Source organism: Heterodontus francisci, chromosome 17, assembly GCF_036365525.1.
Source record: "Heterodontus francisci isolate sHetFra1 chromosome 17, sHetFra1.hap1, whole genome shotgun sequence".
Taxonomy (NCBI): domain Eukaryota; kingdom Metazoa; phylum Chordata; class Chondrichthyes; order Heterodontiformes; family Heterodontidae; genus Heterodontus; species Heterodontus francisci.
Window position 1 is genome coordinate 74196699 of NC_090387.1, and position 12844 is coordinate 74209542.

Sequence of the window (12844 nt, forward strand, 5' to 3'; positions counted from 1 at the left end):
AGTGTGTCAGTGCAGCGGTTGGAGGTACTGGATTTTTCATTTATTTCTGTTTGATTTATGTGTTGATTGTAAGGTCAGTGTTGATATTGCTGGGTCTCCTGGGTTCACCTGAGTGAGTTAAACTATTGGTAGGGCCACAGCAACAGTGACTTATTCTGTGTAGGGGAGGGGGTTTGCGAGTGCCTGTCCTTGCAGCAGGCAGAAAATAGCTGTCCTCATTACATCTTTGGGACACTGCAGCCATGGTCATTGTCCACTTGGGAGGCGGCTCCACGAGCAAGGAAAAGAACATCACAAGGAGGGACAGGAGGATAAGTGGCTAGGGAAATCAGTGACCTGATGGCCAACTGCAGCCTGGTAATGAGGGAGGGGCAGAAGACCAAAGAGTGCACCAGAAGTGAATACCTCCGAGGAGATGAGTCTACCCAGCAAGCAGGGTCTATCGGCCACGATTGGGTGCCAGTGCCATAGAAGACTGTGCCTGTCCAGAGACACTGTCACATCTCTGTGTCAGATAATGGCAGCAGAGGTCAGCTCCAACTGCATGGGTGGCCATCCAATGCTGGTCTCACTAAAGGTCACAGTTGCTCTGAACTTCTATGCATCATGCTCCTTCCAGGCTTCCACCATGGACATGTGCAGAATCTCACAGTCATCAGATCAACACTGCATTAAGGTGGTAACTGATGCCATATTCAGGTGTGCCAACCAGTTCAAGTTCCAGACATATTCTGCCAGTCAGGCTGAGAGAGCCAGAGGCTTCAGCGCCATCGCTGAGTTCCCCATGGTCCAAGGCGTGATTGATTGTACACATGTGGCCATTAGAGCACCTGCAGGTCTGTCAGGGGCCTTCATTAATCAAAAGGGGTTTCACTGACTGAATGTGCAACTTGTCTGTGACCACCGTACGAGTATATTGCAGGTGTGTGCTCATTATCCAGGAAGCAGTCATGATGCATCCATTCTCCGGAACTCGCAGGTGTCAGCATTATTCAGCTCCCCCGAGTGTCTGCAAGGATGGATATTTGGCGACAGAGGTTACCTGCTGAAGACATGGCTGATGACACCTGTGAGGAACCCATGGAATGAAGCAGAGTAACGGTACAATGCAAGCCCTGCAACCACCAGAGTCACCATTGAGCAGACATAGGTCTTCTGTGAATGAGATTTTGGTGCCTAGATCGCTCAGATGGTGCCCTTCAGTACTTGCCAGCAAGGGTATCTCACATTGCTGTCATCTGCTGCACCTTACAAAACCTGACGCTGCAGAGGGGGAGGCCCTGGATGATCAGAACATTATTCAGCACGAGGCATCCTCAGACGAAGAGGGTGAAAGGGTTGAGGAGGAGGAGGGGCCAAAGCCACAAGAATGTCGGGGGAAGGTGTTGGAGGTTTGCAGGGGTTGAGTGCAAGGGAGGCTCGGGAGGCTCTGATAGTTAGGCATTTCTCCTGATTGGAGGCTCATGACCCATGTAGTATGTCAGCGATGGACATGTCAATCTCAATTCAGGCATTCACATCAGCCGGAAGCGCAAAAGCACTCACCTGCAGGCGCTAATCTCAGCTGCAATGGTCCACCTTTCCCTCAAACACAACATGGCCCAATGTGGCAACTACCTCGAGTCTCCGTATCATGCAGAACAAAAAGATCACCTAATACATCATCATTGACTTGAGACAGATGAAAAAGCCAAGTGAGAAATTTAATAAGATTTGTGTGAAGTTGAACAACAAATAAATAATTCAAAATCGCACCAGTGACCCTAAGTGCAGTTAATGTGATATCTTAAAACGTTTGCGAGTGCTCGCACATGTTGACGGCCCCTCGCCGCCAGCCACGACAGAGGCAGGTGGCTATTCAGGGCGCCCCCATGGCTTGGGATGACCTTGGCGGGTGTCCTCTGACTGCCTGAGGCAGTGAGGGCCCTGGCATGTTGAGGTGACCCTGAGCAGACTCAGGACCACCCTCTGTCACCCTGGGATTCTGAGATGCTAATGTCACTGGCATCCTGACTTGGAACTGTATCGCCGTTCCTTCACTGTTGCTGGGTCAAAATCCTGGAACTCCCTTCCTAACAGCACTGTGGGTGTACCGACGTCACATGGACTGCAGCAGTTCAAGAAGACAGCTCACCACCACCTTCTCAAGGGTAATTAGGGAAAGGCAACAAATGCTGGCCTAGTCAGCGACGCCCACATCCCATGAATGAATTAAAAAAAAGAGGGGACAAGGAGCTGCTGTATGCATCAGAAGCGCCCTGAAAGGAGCCCCCAGATGCGTGCAGCTGTTGATCCTGTGCCCTCACAAGGCTCAATTGTGCCTCCCTGCTGAGAGATGAGCAGCTGTTGAATGTCGCAGGAGCCTCGTCAACAGGTCACTGATGCACTGCTGCACAGAGCTCACTGTCTCTGTGAGGGTTTGCAAAGCCTGCTGGAGTGGGCCCTCCACTGCAGCCTCCAATCTGTCAATGGAGAAGCCAGTTGCACAGATGACAGGGACTGTGCGGAACTCATAGCATGGATGGAAACCTCCATAGTCCAAGCCAGAGCACACGGTGTCTCTGGTAACTCTGCCAGATCTCCACGCACCTCACGCTGCATCTGTAGCATCTCCCACCGAATGGACGTCCTCAGAGACTCATCATCAGCATGGGGCTCAGCACTGACCTGGCCTCCCACAGTCCTCCAAGTGTTAGAGGCATCGGCCGAAACTGCCTCTGGAAGCTGGTCCAGTACTTCTGCGGTGCTGGCACCAGGTTGTGACCATGAAGCTGAAGACACAACCAGCCCAACCAAGGTGACTGTATCTGAGCTGATGCTTGGTGTAGGGAAAGGATGTAACTCTGCACCCTCTGAGGTCCCCTCCTCCTCTTCAGAGGTAGATGGATGTGCCTCGGAGACGTTGCCTGGCCGCTGTTGTGTTCCACCTGCATGGGAAAACAGAATGATCAGAAGTGAGCAACACCTTTTACTGACGGACATTAAATGGACTGAAATGTGGCCACATGTGTGTGACTTTGAACTCACGAGCAACCTTCATTGCTTGAGCCAGCACTCACCACCCTTTTAAATAGCTTTCAGCACCTTCTTCCGGCTCTAGCCCTGCCCCCCGCTCATCTTCCCGCCTGTGTGTGCTTTTTTCAAGCAGTAATCTGCCACCGAGATGCTAATTGGTCAGTTAGCGCTCGGCCGGGGCGGCAGCTGCGCACAGAGTGGGAGCGACGTCAGGACCCACTTCTGCACACTAGATCGCGGACCCGCCAGGACAGGTAAAATTCCGGCCAATGAGTTACGTTGAGCGTTTACTTGATCTAATGATTACGCATCTGCATGAGAATAAGAAAAATGATAAAGAACAGAAAACCAAATCAGAAAGGTAAATGTTCCTTCAAAGCGAAAGTGAAAACCCCAAGTATAACCAGGTATATCAATGCTGAGCTATTGAAAGCTCTAACCACCTTGCTCTGCTTCCTTACAGAAGTGGAAGGAAAGTGAAGGGCAATAGAGCCACATTGGCAGAAGCCTGGCAACAACATGTATGTGGTACAGAATGACCTGTAGAAAGAACTGAGAAAAGACACAAAATTGAAACTCTCTGAATAAGCTGACATTCATAATAAAATGTGCTTTGCATTTTGCTGTCGGTAGTCACAAATGATCCCAGAGGGTTTAGTACACCAGGACATAATCTTTCTGTACACTTGTAAAATGTGCTTATCATTGCAGTTCTACGTGACAAATACAGATACCATTATAGTATGTGTGGACCTACCTCTCAGAATTATGAACCTCCTCTGTTACATAGTTAAGCATGTCCCAACCTGAGTAGGAGAACAGCACAAAATATAGTGCAAGAGATAGCTTATCAGGATCCCAAATAGAGCCGTGAAATGAAGAACTGAGGTCAGAATATTCTTCTGTAAGAAAGGAACAAACAATGATTGTTGGAGAAATTTTCACACTACTTTTAATACAGCAAGACAGACTGCATTAAAATCACCTCACTAATGATCTTTTAGAACATTTAACAATCTTCTATTAAGAAAGTTGCAGGTCATTCTACCCATTTACTTTTCCCCGTGACTTGTGTATTTGTTCATTTTTTCTCTCATTCCATCCCTTATTAACATTGCTTAAAAGCTGGTTAATCTTTCAGTTTTGATGAAGGATTACACAACCTAAACACCAATAACCTGCCATTTCTCAGATGTTGACTGATTTGTGAATTTTCAGCAGCTTCTGTTTTTAATTTTGAAATATATAACTGCTACTTTATAGTAACTGGTGTTTTTCTTTCCTTAGCAAATAGTTATTAATGGTAGGAGGTTTACTGTAATTTAAAATGGAAAAATTTAAGCCTGGTTTCTGTTAATTCCAACAGACTTTGTAACTGCTCAGCAAATGTCCACCTATCCATAATATGTTAAAAATGATAAGTGCTCTCCATATTTTAATGATACTGCACAATGATGTCACATCACATCTGGTAAATAATGGGGCACCACCCAACATATGTGACAACCTGTGCGGAGTCCTCTCAAGTGCAGAACCATTCAAAGTCCTAGAGAAAATTGCAGCACTGACCTGTTGGGATCTGCCCTTACAGTGATTACCATGTTTGGCAGGCAAATTGGGCCCCATCTTCAAACATTGACCAGTAGAAGAACTGTGCATGAAATTTGAGAAAATGTCTGCCTATTCTCACCTCACCCCACCCCTGTCTGCAAATGCTGCAAGCATCTTTCCCTCAGGGCAAAACAGGCTCTAAATTCCCTCTCGCTAGTTTTACCTCCCCTTATGGGTACATAATATTTAGCACCATTCTCCATTAATTATTTTATGTGTTGGTACTCTTGTTGGAAGCTGAAGTTCTGTGATTTTCCTTGCTAAAAGTGAGGAGAGCCAACTCTGTGCTTTTATTTTTAAACACCTGATGAATGGCAGCTTGAGAGATGCAGGGGACTCTGGATCTCTACTGCCATCAGAACAAAGAAGGTTAAATAATTTTCATTTTTCCAGTCTGTTTTCATGTTCACATTTCTTAAGTCTCATATTGTCAATTTATGTAATTAATTCTTCTGGTGTCCAGCACTGTTAATGACACTCTAACTATCCTCAAACTTAAATAATTGTAACTGATGTTACCAATTTCTCCCTTTCTCCTCCACCTTTACTTTGTACAGTTGGACTCCTCAGAAGTGACGACGGCAGTTGAGAAGTGCGTTTGCTGTTGGCTGTACTCTTTGAATGTAAAAGTGTCTTAAAATCCCCTTAAGAGTCAAACAAAGTGAGGGACAATGGTACAGGCAGGTAAGCGGTGGTGGGGCGGAGGTGGAAATGAGCTAAATAGAAAATAAAATAAAAAATAGAAAAAAAAGAGCTTGTTTTTAATAGGGGATTTGATAATATGCGTCCTCAGCAGTCACAATCGAGACCAAGAGGGTGTGTTGCCTACCAAGTGCAAAGGTAAAGAATATCTCGGAGCAACTGGAGAGGAATTTGGAAAAGGTGGGGGGAGATCTGGTTGCCATGGTCCATTTCAGGATCAATGCCAGTGGCTAGAAAGGGATGAGGTCCTGCTAAAGGAATATCAGTAGCTAGGACCTAAATTAAAGAAAAAGACTTTACAGATAGTAATCTCAGAATTACTACTCCAGGCACATGCTGCTTGGCATAGATCAGGAAGGTGATTGCATGGCTGAAGTGGGAAGAAGGAGTTTCATTTCATGGGACACTGACACCAGTAGTGTGACAGGAAAGATCTGTACTGCCGAATAGGACTATAGCGGAAAGGATAAATAGGGCTGTGGATAAGAATTTAGACTAGTAGGATGAGGGGGTGAATCTGGTGAAAATAGCATATGCCCCTGAAGATAAAAGAAATAGCAGATGAGAGTAAAGGTCAGACCAAGGTAAGGAATAAGGGTACAATAAATGGTCAAGGTACAGGCACAGTTACAATACTAAGTATAGAATGACTGTTAAAAATAAAGTGAGTAGACAAGTAATGAAAACAAATTAAATTGCCTGTACAGCAATGTGCACAGCATGCAAAACAAAATGGTGTAGTAGGGGTAACTGAAACATGGCTACCATGCCCTGGTAGACCCATTGATTCAGCTTGTTCTCACCCCATGGAACTTACTTCTTCCTATCTCAATTCTTTTCTCGCCCCCTTGTCCACTCTCTTCCAACCTACTTCTGTGACTCTTCAGATACTTCCCGGCATTTTAACAGTTCCTACATTCTTGCACCTAACTATCTCCTTTTCACCATGGATGTCCATCTACACCTCTCGCTCCCACCTGATGGGCCTGCAGACCCTCTGCTTCTTCCTTGAATGGAGGCCCAACTAGTCCCTATCCATTATAATAAAAGCAAAATACTGCGGATGCTGGAAATCTGAAATAAAAACAAGAAATGCTGGAAATACTCAGCAGTTCTGGCAGCATCTGTGGAGAGAGAAGCAGAGTTAACATTTCAGATCAGTGACCCTTCTTCAGAACTGGCAAATATTAGAAATGTGAAAGGTTATAAGCAAGTAAAGCAGGGGTGGGGCAAGAGATAACAAAGGAGAAGATGTAGATAGGACAAAGTCACAGAATAGCTGACCAAAAGGTCGTGGAGCAAAGGTAAGCAATATGCTAACGGTGTGTTGAAATTCACCTGGAAGTTGGAAGTCACCTGTCTTCAGATAAGTACCCAGCAGGGGCTTTTTGACTTGGAGGAGATGTTTATAGAGAAGTGACAGGTCAGGATTTATAGGGATCAGGAGGCTTGACTCTTGAGATATTGTTTTTGGTTTCACTTTGGACAGTGTGTTGGGGTGTGAACTATTTTGAAGGCAGTTGGAGCAAATCAGCCAAGAGAGAAGTCACTATCAGCACCGTCTTCTATCTCTTTGACAACTTCCTGAGAATTAAGTGTAAGAAATAAAGAAACTGATGCTGCATTTCTCCTGAAAAGCCTGCCAGAAACTGCTGATGCTGCATTTCTCCTGGAAAGCCTGCCAAATGATCTTCACTATCGTGTGAAAAGAACTGTTCTAGAAAGATCCCAGAGACAGCTGACTACGTGTATTTGGGACGCCAAACAAAAAAAGGACAACTGACATCTTTCCATGTCTTCCCTTTTATTCTTCAAGAATGAGCAAGTATCTGGCCAAAGTATTCTTTTTTGTCTTTTTTTGTAACAGAGCTCTAAAGAGAAAATCTCTTATTTTTCGGTTAATCGGTGTGTATGTGTGCGTGTGTGTGAGGGGTGAAGTAAAAAGGGAACTTTTATATTTCAATCTGTGTGTTAACACTTTGCTTCATTACTGATTATGTTTTGTTTTATAATAAACTGATAATTTTGTTGTTTATTAAAGAAACCCGGTTGGTGCATTTTATTCTGGGATATACAGTATATGATTGATCATATCGGTAACTGGGTAAACATTTAAATATATGCTGTGACCTGTGGAGAAGTGGAACTAGAAAAGACAGTGCACTCCTCCCACCTCAGTCGTAACAGAAGAAACATGAGGGAAAAGCCTCATCCTCACCAATCTACCAGTCGCAGATGTATCCGTCCATGACTGTATTGGTAGCAGTGAACATTGCACAGTATCATGGTGATGAAGCCCCATCTTCACACTGAGATCACCCTCCATTGTGTTGTGTGGCACTACCACCATGCTAAATGGGATAGATTCAGAGTAGATTGAGAAGTTCTAAACTGGGCATCCATGAGGCATAGTGGGCCATCAGAAATGTATTCCATCACAATATGTAACCTCATGGCCTGGCATATCCCTCACTCTACCATTACCATCAAGCCAGGGGAACCAACCCTGGTTCAATGAGAAATGTAGAAGAGCATGCCAGGAGCAGCACTAAGGGTGTACTTGAAAATGACAGCCTGTTGAAGCTACAACACAGGACTACATGCATGCTAAACAGTGGGAGTAGCATGGTGCAGACAAAGTTAAGTGATCCCACAACCAATGGATCAGATCAAAGCTCTGTAGCCCTGCCACAACCAGTTTTGAATGGTGGCTGTCAATTAAACAACTAATGGGAGGAGGAGGCTCCATGAATGTCCCCATCCTCAATGATGGCACAACTCAGCATGTAAGTGCATTTACAAAGATCTTCAGCCAGAAGTGCAAGTGGCTGATCCATCTTGGTCTCCTCCTCCCATCACCAGCATCAGAGATGCCAGTCTTCAGCCAATTCAATTCACTCCATGTGAAATCAAGAAATGGCTGAAGGCACTGTATACAGCAAAGGCTATGGTCTGCAACAACATCCCAGATGTAGTGTTGAAGACTTGTGCTCCAGAACAGGCCCTGCCTCTAGCAAGCTATTCCAGAACAGTTTCAACACTGGCGTCTACCTGACAAAGTGGAAAATTGCCAAGGTATGCCCTGACCGTAAAAAGGTCAAATTCAATCTGCCAAATATCACCCGATCAACTTATTCTCAATAATCAGCAAGATAATGGATGGGATGTCGACAGTGCTATCAAACAGTACTTACTCACCGATAACCTGTTCACCGATGCTCAGTTTGGGTTCTGCCAGGACAACTCAGTTCCAGACCTCATTATAGCCTTGGTCCAAACATGGACAGAAAAGCTGAATTCTAGAGGTATGAGAATGACTGCCCTTCACTGTGTTGCGGACAGAAGAGATGATTGGGATAGCTCCCCCTTTTCACCACTTGACTGACCAAAATCAGCATGTTTTAAAAAAAAGTGTTTGACTCCTGAGTACTTCAATTGTCAGGATCAGATAAATGACAGATTTTCGTATAGGTCTTAAAAGAAAATGTTTATTGCTCAACACCCGAATATACGCAACTACACCCACTCTCACATTCATACAGATATACATGCAATCAAGGAAAAATTGGAATTATAAAAGTAGCAAGCGTTTAGGTCTTATGATTTCACGAGTTCTCTGTTACACTTGCTTTTCCCTGGGGTGAAGACTTGAAACAATGCAGGCCAGTAATCCTTTTTTGTTCACTGAAGAAAAGCTCTAGAGGTTTAGGAGGCTGGTTTCGCTGTTGATTTATGTCCGCAGTAGCAGATTTCTCTTGTTATACTCCAATCAAGGTTCAATGATGAAGCCCTGGTAGGGTTCCTCAGGTGGAAAGTTCAGGGTCAACTTGAATCTCTGCCCACATGTGGCTTAAATCTGGAGGTCTTAGGAAGGGTCTTATCTCTTCGTTGGCATTGATGTCTTTTTCCTGTCTGCCCAGAATATGCCTTATTGAAACCCCTTATCAGAAACAAAGGGGGGAATTTTATGGGCCCTGCAGGAGCAGCATTCATGGCAGGTGGGGTGATTTAATTAGGTGTCAGTTGATATGTTGATTTCGCGTGGCAGGTTACTTTTGTGAGATTAAGTCAGCGGCGTGTTAGCACGCGTGTCGGGGTTCACCCGTGACGGATTCCAGCTTTCCATACATTTGCATAGCATGAATACTCATTTCATTACAGTTATTTCACATTAAGTCCTACCTGCCAGATTAAGTTAGGAAGAACTTAAGTTAAGAACTTAAATGGTCACAGATCTGAAAAGTTAACTCTGTTTCTCTCTCCACAGTTGCTGCCAGACCTGCTAAGTGTTTCCAGCGCTTTCTGTTTTTTGTCGAGACTTAGGGTTGGGTATTGTATTGCATCATAGGGAGGGGAATAGAACTCGGTAATGACATCGAGGTGGACTTTGGAGGATCAAAGGTGAGAGTCAGCATTTCGATGGTCATGGGAGTAGGAATGGGGGGAGGGATGGCATGCATAAGTTTATAGTGATTCGATCCAAGGTAATGGGAGGAGGTTCAATGGTCACAGAGGGAAGTTGTAAGGTAACATTGGGGGGGTCAAAGGTGATGAGTGCATGCAGGAAGGTGACAGGAGGAGGTTGGAAGGTAGGGAAACTTGCCTGGAATTTCACACACACCCTTTTGATGAATGGTACTGCGAACCATGTGGCCAGTCAAGGGTTGTAAATTGATTGGGAGGAGACCAATGATGGTGGGTGGGATTTCAGATGGGGTACAATGTTAGGTGCCTAAAAGCTATCTGCTCATTATTTCCATGGTGCAGTTGAATAGCAAAACAAGGCTGATTTGTAATGCAGATCTCATTTCAACAGTTGCAAAGCTGCCAAGACATGGGTCTCATACACCCAATTTTTCTCCCACCACGGGAAGAATGACAGAGGATGCGACTGAGGAGGGCTCTTGCTGCTCAGCGAATGATGCCGCAATAGCAGCAGCAGGCAACACAAGAGGATGAGGCTGCTCAGAATGATGCTATCCAGGAAAGGCATCATCGCAGATGGTCGCTACCACGTCATCACATCCTCTGGACAAGGACAAACTACTTTCAGGTCTTGGAGAGGTAATGCCAGAGATGCCTAAGGATGTCATGTGAGATTGTCACTGAAATTTGTGGGATCATTCAGTATGACCTGCAACCGAGTGGTTTTGGTGGGAATTCCATGCCAGTTGCTCTCAAGGTGACTGCTGCACTCAATTTCTTTGCTAGTGCTGCTTTCCAGAGCTCAACGGGCGACATATGTGGCATCTCACAGGCTGCCACCCATAAGTGCCTCAAAGAGGTGACCAATGCCTTATTCCATCGTGCCAATGATTTCATCTCTTTCCCAGCTGACCCGGACAGCCAGGCAGCAAGGTCAGCAGCCTTTGGCTCCATCGCTTATTTCCCTAGATTGCAATGGGTGATCAACTGCACTTATGTGGCCATTAGAGCTTCCTGGAAACAGCCTGCTGCATTTGATAATTGCAAAGGCTTTCACCACAGGTGAAAAGTCATGCAGGTTTGTGCTTGTTTTCCAGGGAGCTATCACGACTTATGCACTTTGTGAAACTCACAGCCCAGGAATTTTTGAAGCTCCAGCCCAAGTTGACGACTGGGTCCTGGGTGACAAGGGTTGCCCCCCCTTGGATATGGTTAATGATACCAGTGCGGCATCCCCAAAGTACAGCCAATGAGCAATACAATACTGCTCATGCATCCACCAGAGCCATCACTGAACACACCACTGTATTGCTGAAAATGCACTTCCGCTACCTTGACCAGTCTGGAGGGACTGTTCAATACATGTCACAGAGGGTCTCACGAATAACTGTTGTCTGCTGTGCACTGCACAACCTGGCAATGCAACACGGCCAAATTTTGCATGTGGAGGAACGGGAGGAGTAGCAGTCCTCCTCAGATCAGGAGAGTCTGAAGATCCTGAGTGGGGAGGCCAATAACACGAATGAGAATTTTTTAGATGGCAAGGCTCTGAAAAGACATGCAAGGGACATCAGACAAAACTTTATCTTTGCATGTTTCAGCCAAGGGTGAGGTATTTACTAATTTAAAGGTTGAAGGAGAAAGAAAATTCAACTTCAAAAAATGTTCACATACCCCTGTGACCTGAATCATTCCTGTAATGTAAAAGCAGGCCTATTTTACCAGCAACAGTTGAACCAGCAGTGGAAATTTGCTTAATGCCCTGTCTGCTATAAACTTCATTGAAAACCACCTGCGTCTCAAATAGTGTCCTGCATCCAGGCATTACCCCTTGAACATAGGATGCCACACTGTTACAGCACTTTGATTTGATCGGCACATCAAAATGGATCCGGGTTAGATTGTAGCCGCCACAGCGAAAAATCTTCAAGGGACAAGCAGCTATCATTGAAGACTGAAGGCTCAAATGTCAAAGGTAACAGCACAATGGTCATCTCCAAAAAGGCTTTGTAAGCATAAATGCTATATGTTTAAAAGTATTCTTTCATGGGATGTGGGTGTCGCTGGCATGGCCAACTTCTGTTGCCCACCCCTAATTGTCCTTGATAAGGTGGTGGTGAGCTGCCTTCTTGAATTGCTGCAGTCCATCTGCTGCAGGTACACCCACAGTGCTGTTAGGGAGGGAGTTCCAGGATTTTGATCCAGCGACAGTGAAGGAACGGCAATATAGTTCCAAGTCAGGATGGCGTGTGACTTGGAGGGGAACTTGCAGGTGGTGGTATTCCCATGTGTTTGATGTCCTTGTTCTTCTAGGTGGAAGAGGTCATGGATTTGGAAGGTTCTGTTGAAGGGGATGTGGTGCGTTGCTGCAGTGCAGATTGTAGATGGTACGCACTGCTGCCACTGTGCGTCGGTGATGGAGGGAGTGAACGTTGAAGGTGATGGACTGGGTGCCGATCACATAGGCTCCTTTGTCCTGGATGGTGTCGAGCTTCCTGAGTGTTGTTGGCGCCACACTCATCCAGGCAAGTGGAGAATATTCGATCACACTCCTGACTTGTGCCTTCTAGCTGGTGGACAGGCTTTGGGGAGTCAGGAGGTGGGTTACTTGCCACAGAATTTCCAGCCTCTGACCTGCTCTTGTAGCCACAGTATTTATATGGCTGCTCCAGTTCAGTTTCTGGTCAATGGTAACCCTCAGGGTGTTGATAGTGGGGGATTCAGTGATGGTAATGCCATTGAATGTCAAGGGGAGATGGTCAGATTCTCTCCTATTGGAGATTGATATTCTCTGGCACTTGCATAGGCCAAGTGCGGGAAAATGGGATTAGATTGGATGGGTGCTTAATGGTCGGCACAGACCATTAGGGGAGGCGGTGGCTGTTATTGTCACTGGACTAGTAACCCAGAAACCCAGGTATTGCTCTGGGGACATGGGTTCGAAGCCCACTACAGCAGAAGGTGGAATTTGAATTCAATTAATAAATCTGGAATTTAAAGCTAGTCTAATGATGACCATGAAACCATTGTCGATTGTTGTAAAAACCCATCTGGTTCACTAATGTCCTTTAGGGAAGGAAATCTGCTGTCC

The 12844-nt window shown here is 45.5% G+C and overlaps 1 protein-coding gene across 2 annotated transcripts in view; it reads right to left on the reverse strand.

Moving 5' to 3' along the window:
* Positions 1-12844, reverse strand: part of LOC137379062 (Y+L amino acid transporter 2-like) — a 155107-nt gene that overhangs the window by 69592 nt on the left and 72671 nt on the right. For both annotated transcript variants that reach the window (XM_068049681.1, XM_068049680.1), the window contains exon 4: positions 3773-3917. In XM_068049681.1, the coding sequence (XP_067905782.1) occupies positions 3773-3917 (145 nt within the window). The remainder of the gene's footprint in view (positions 1-3772; positions 3918-12844) is intronic.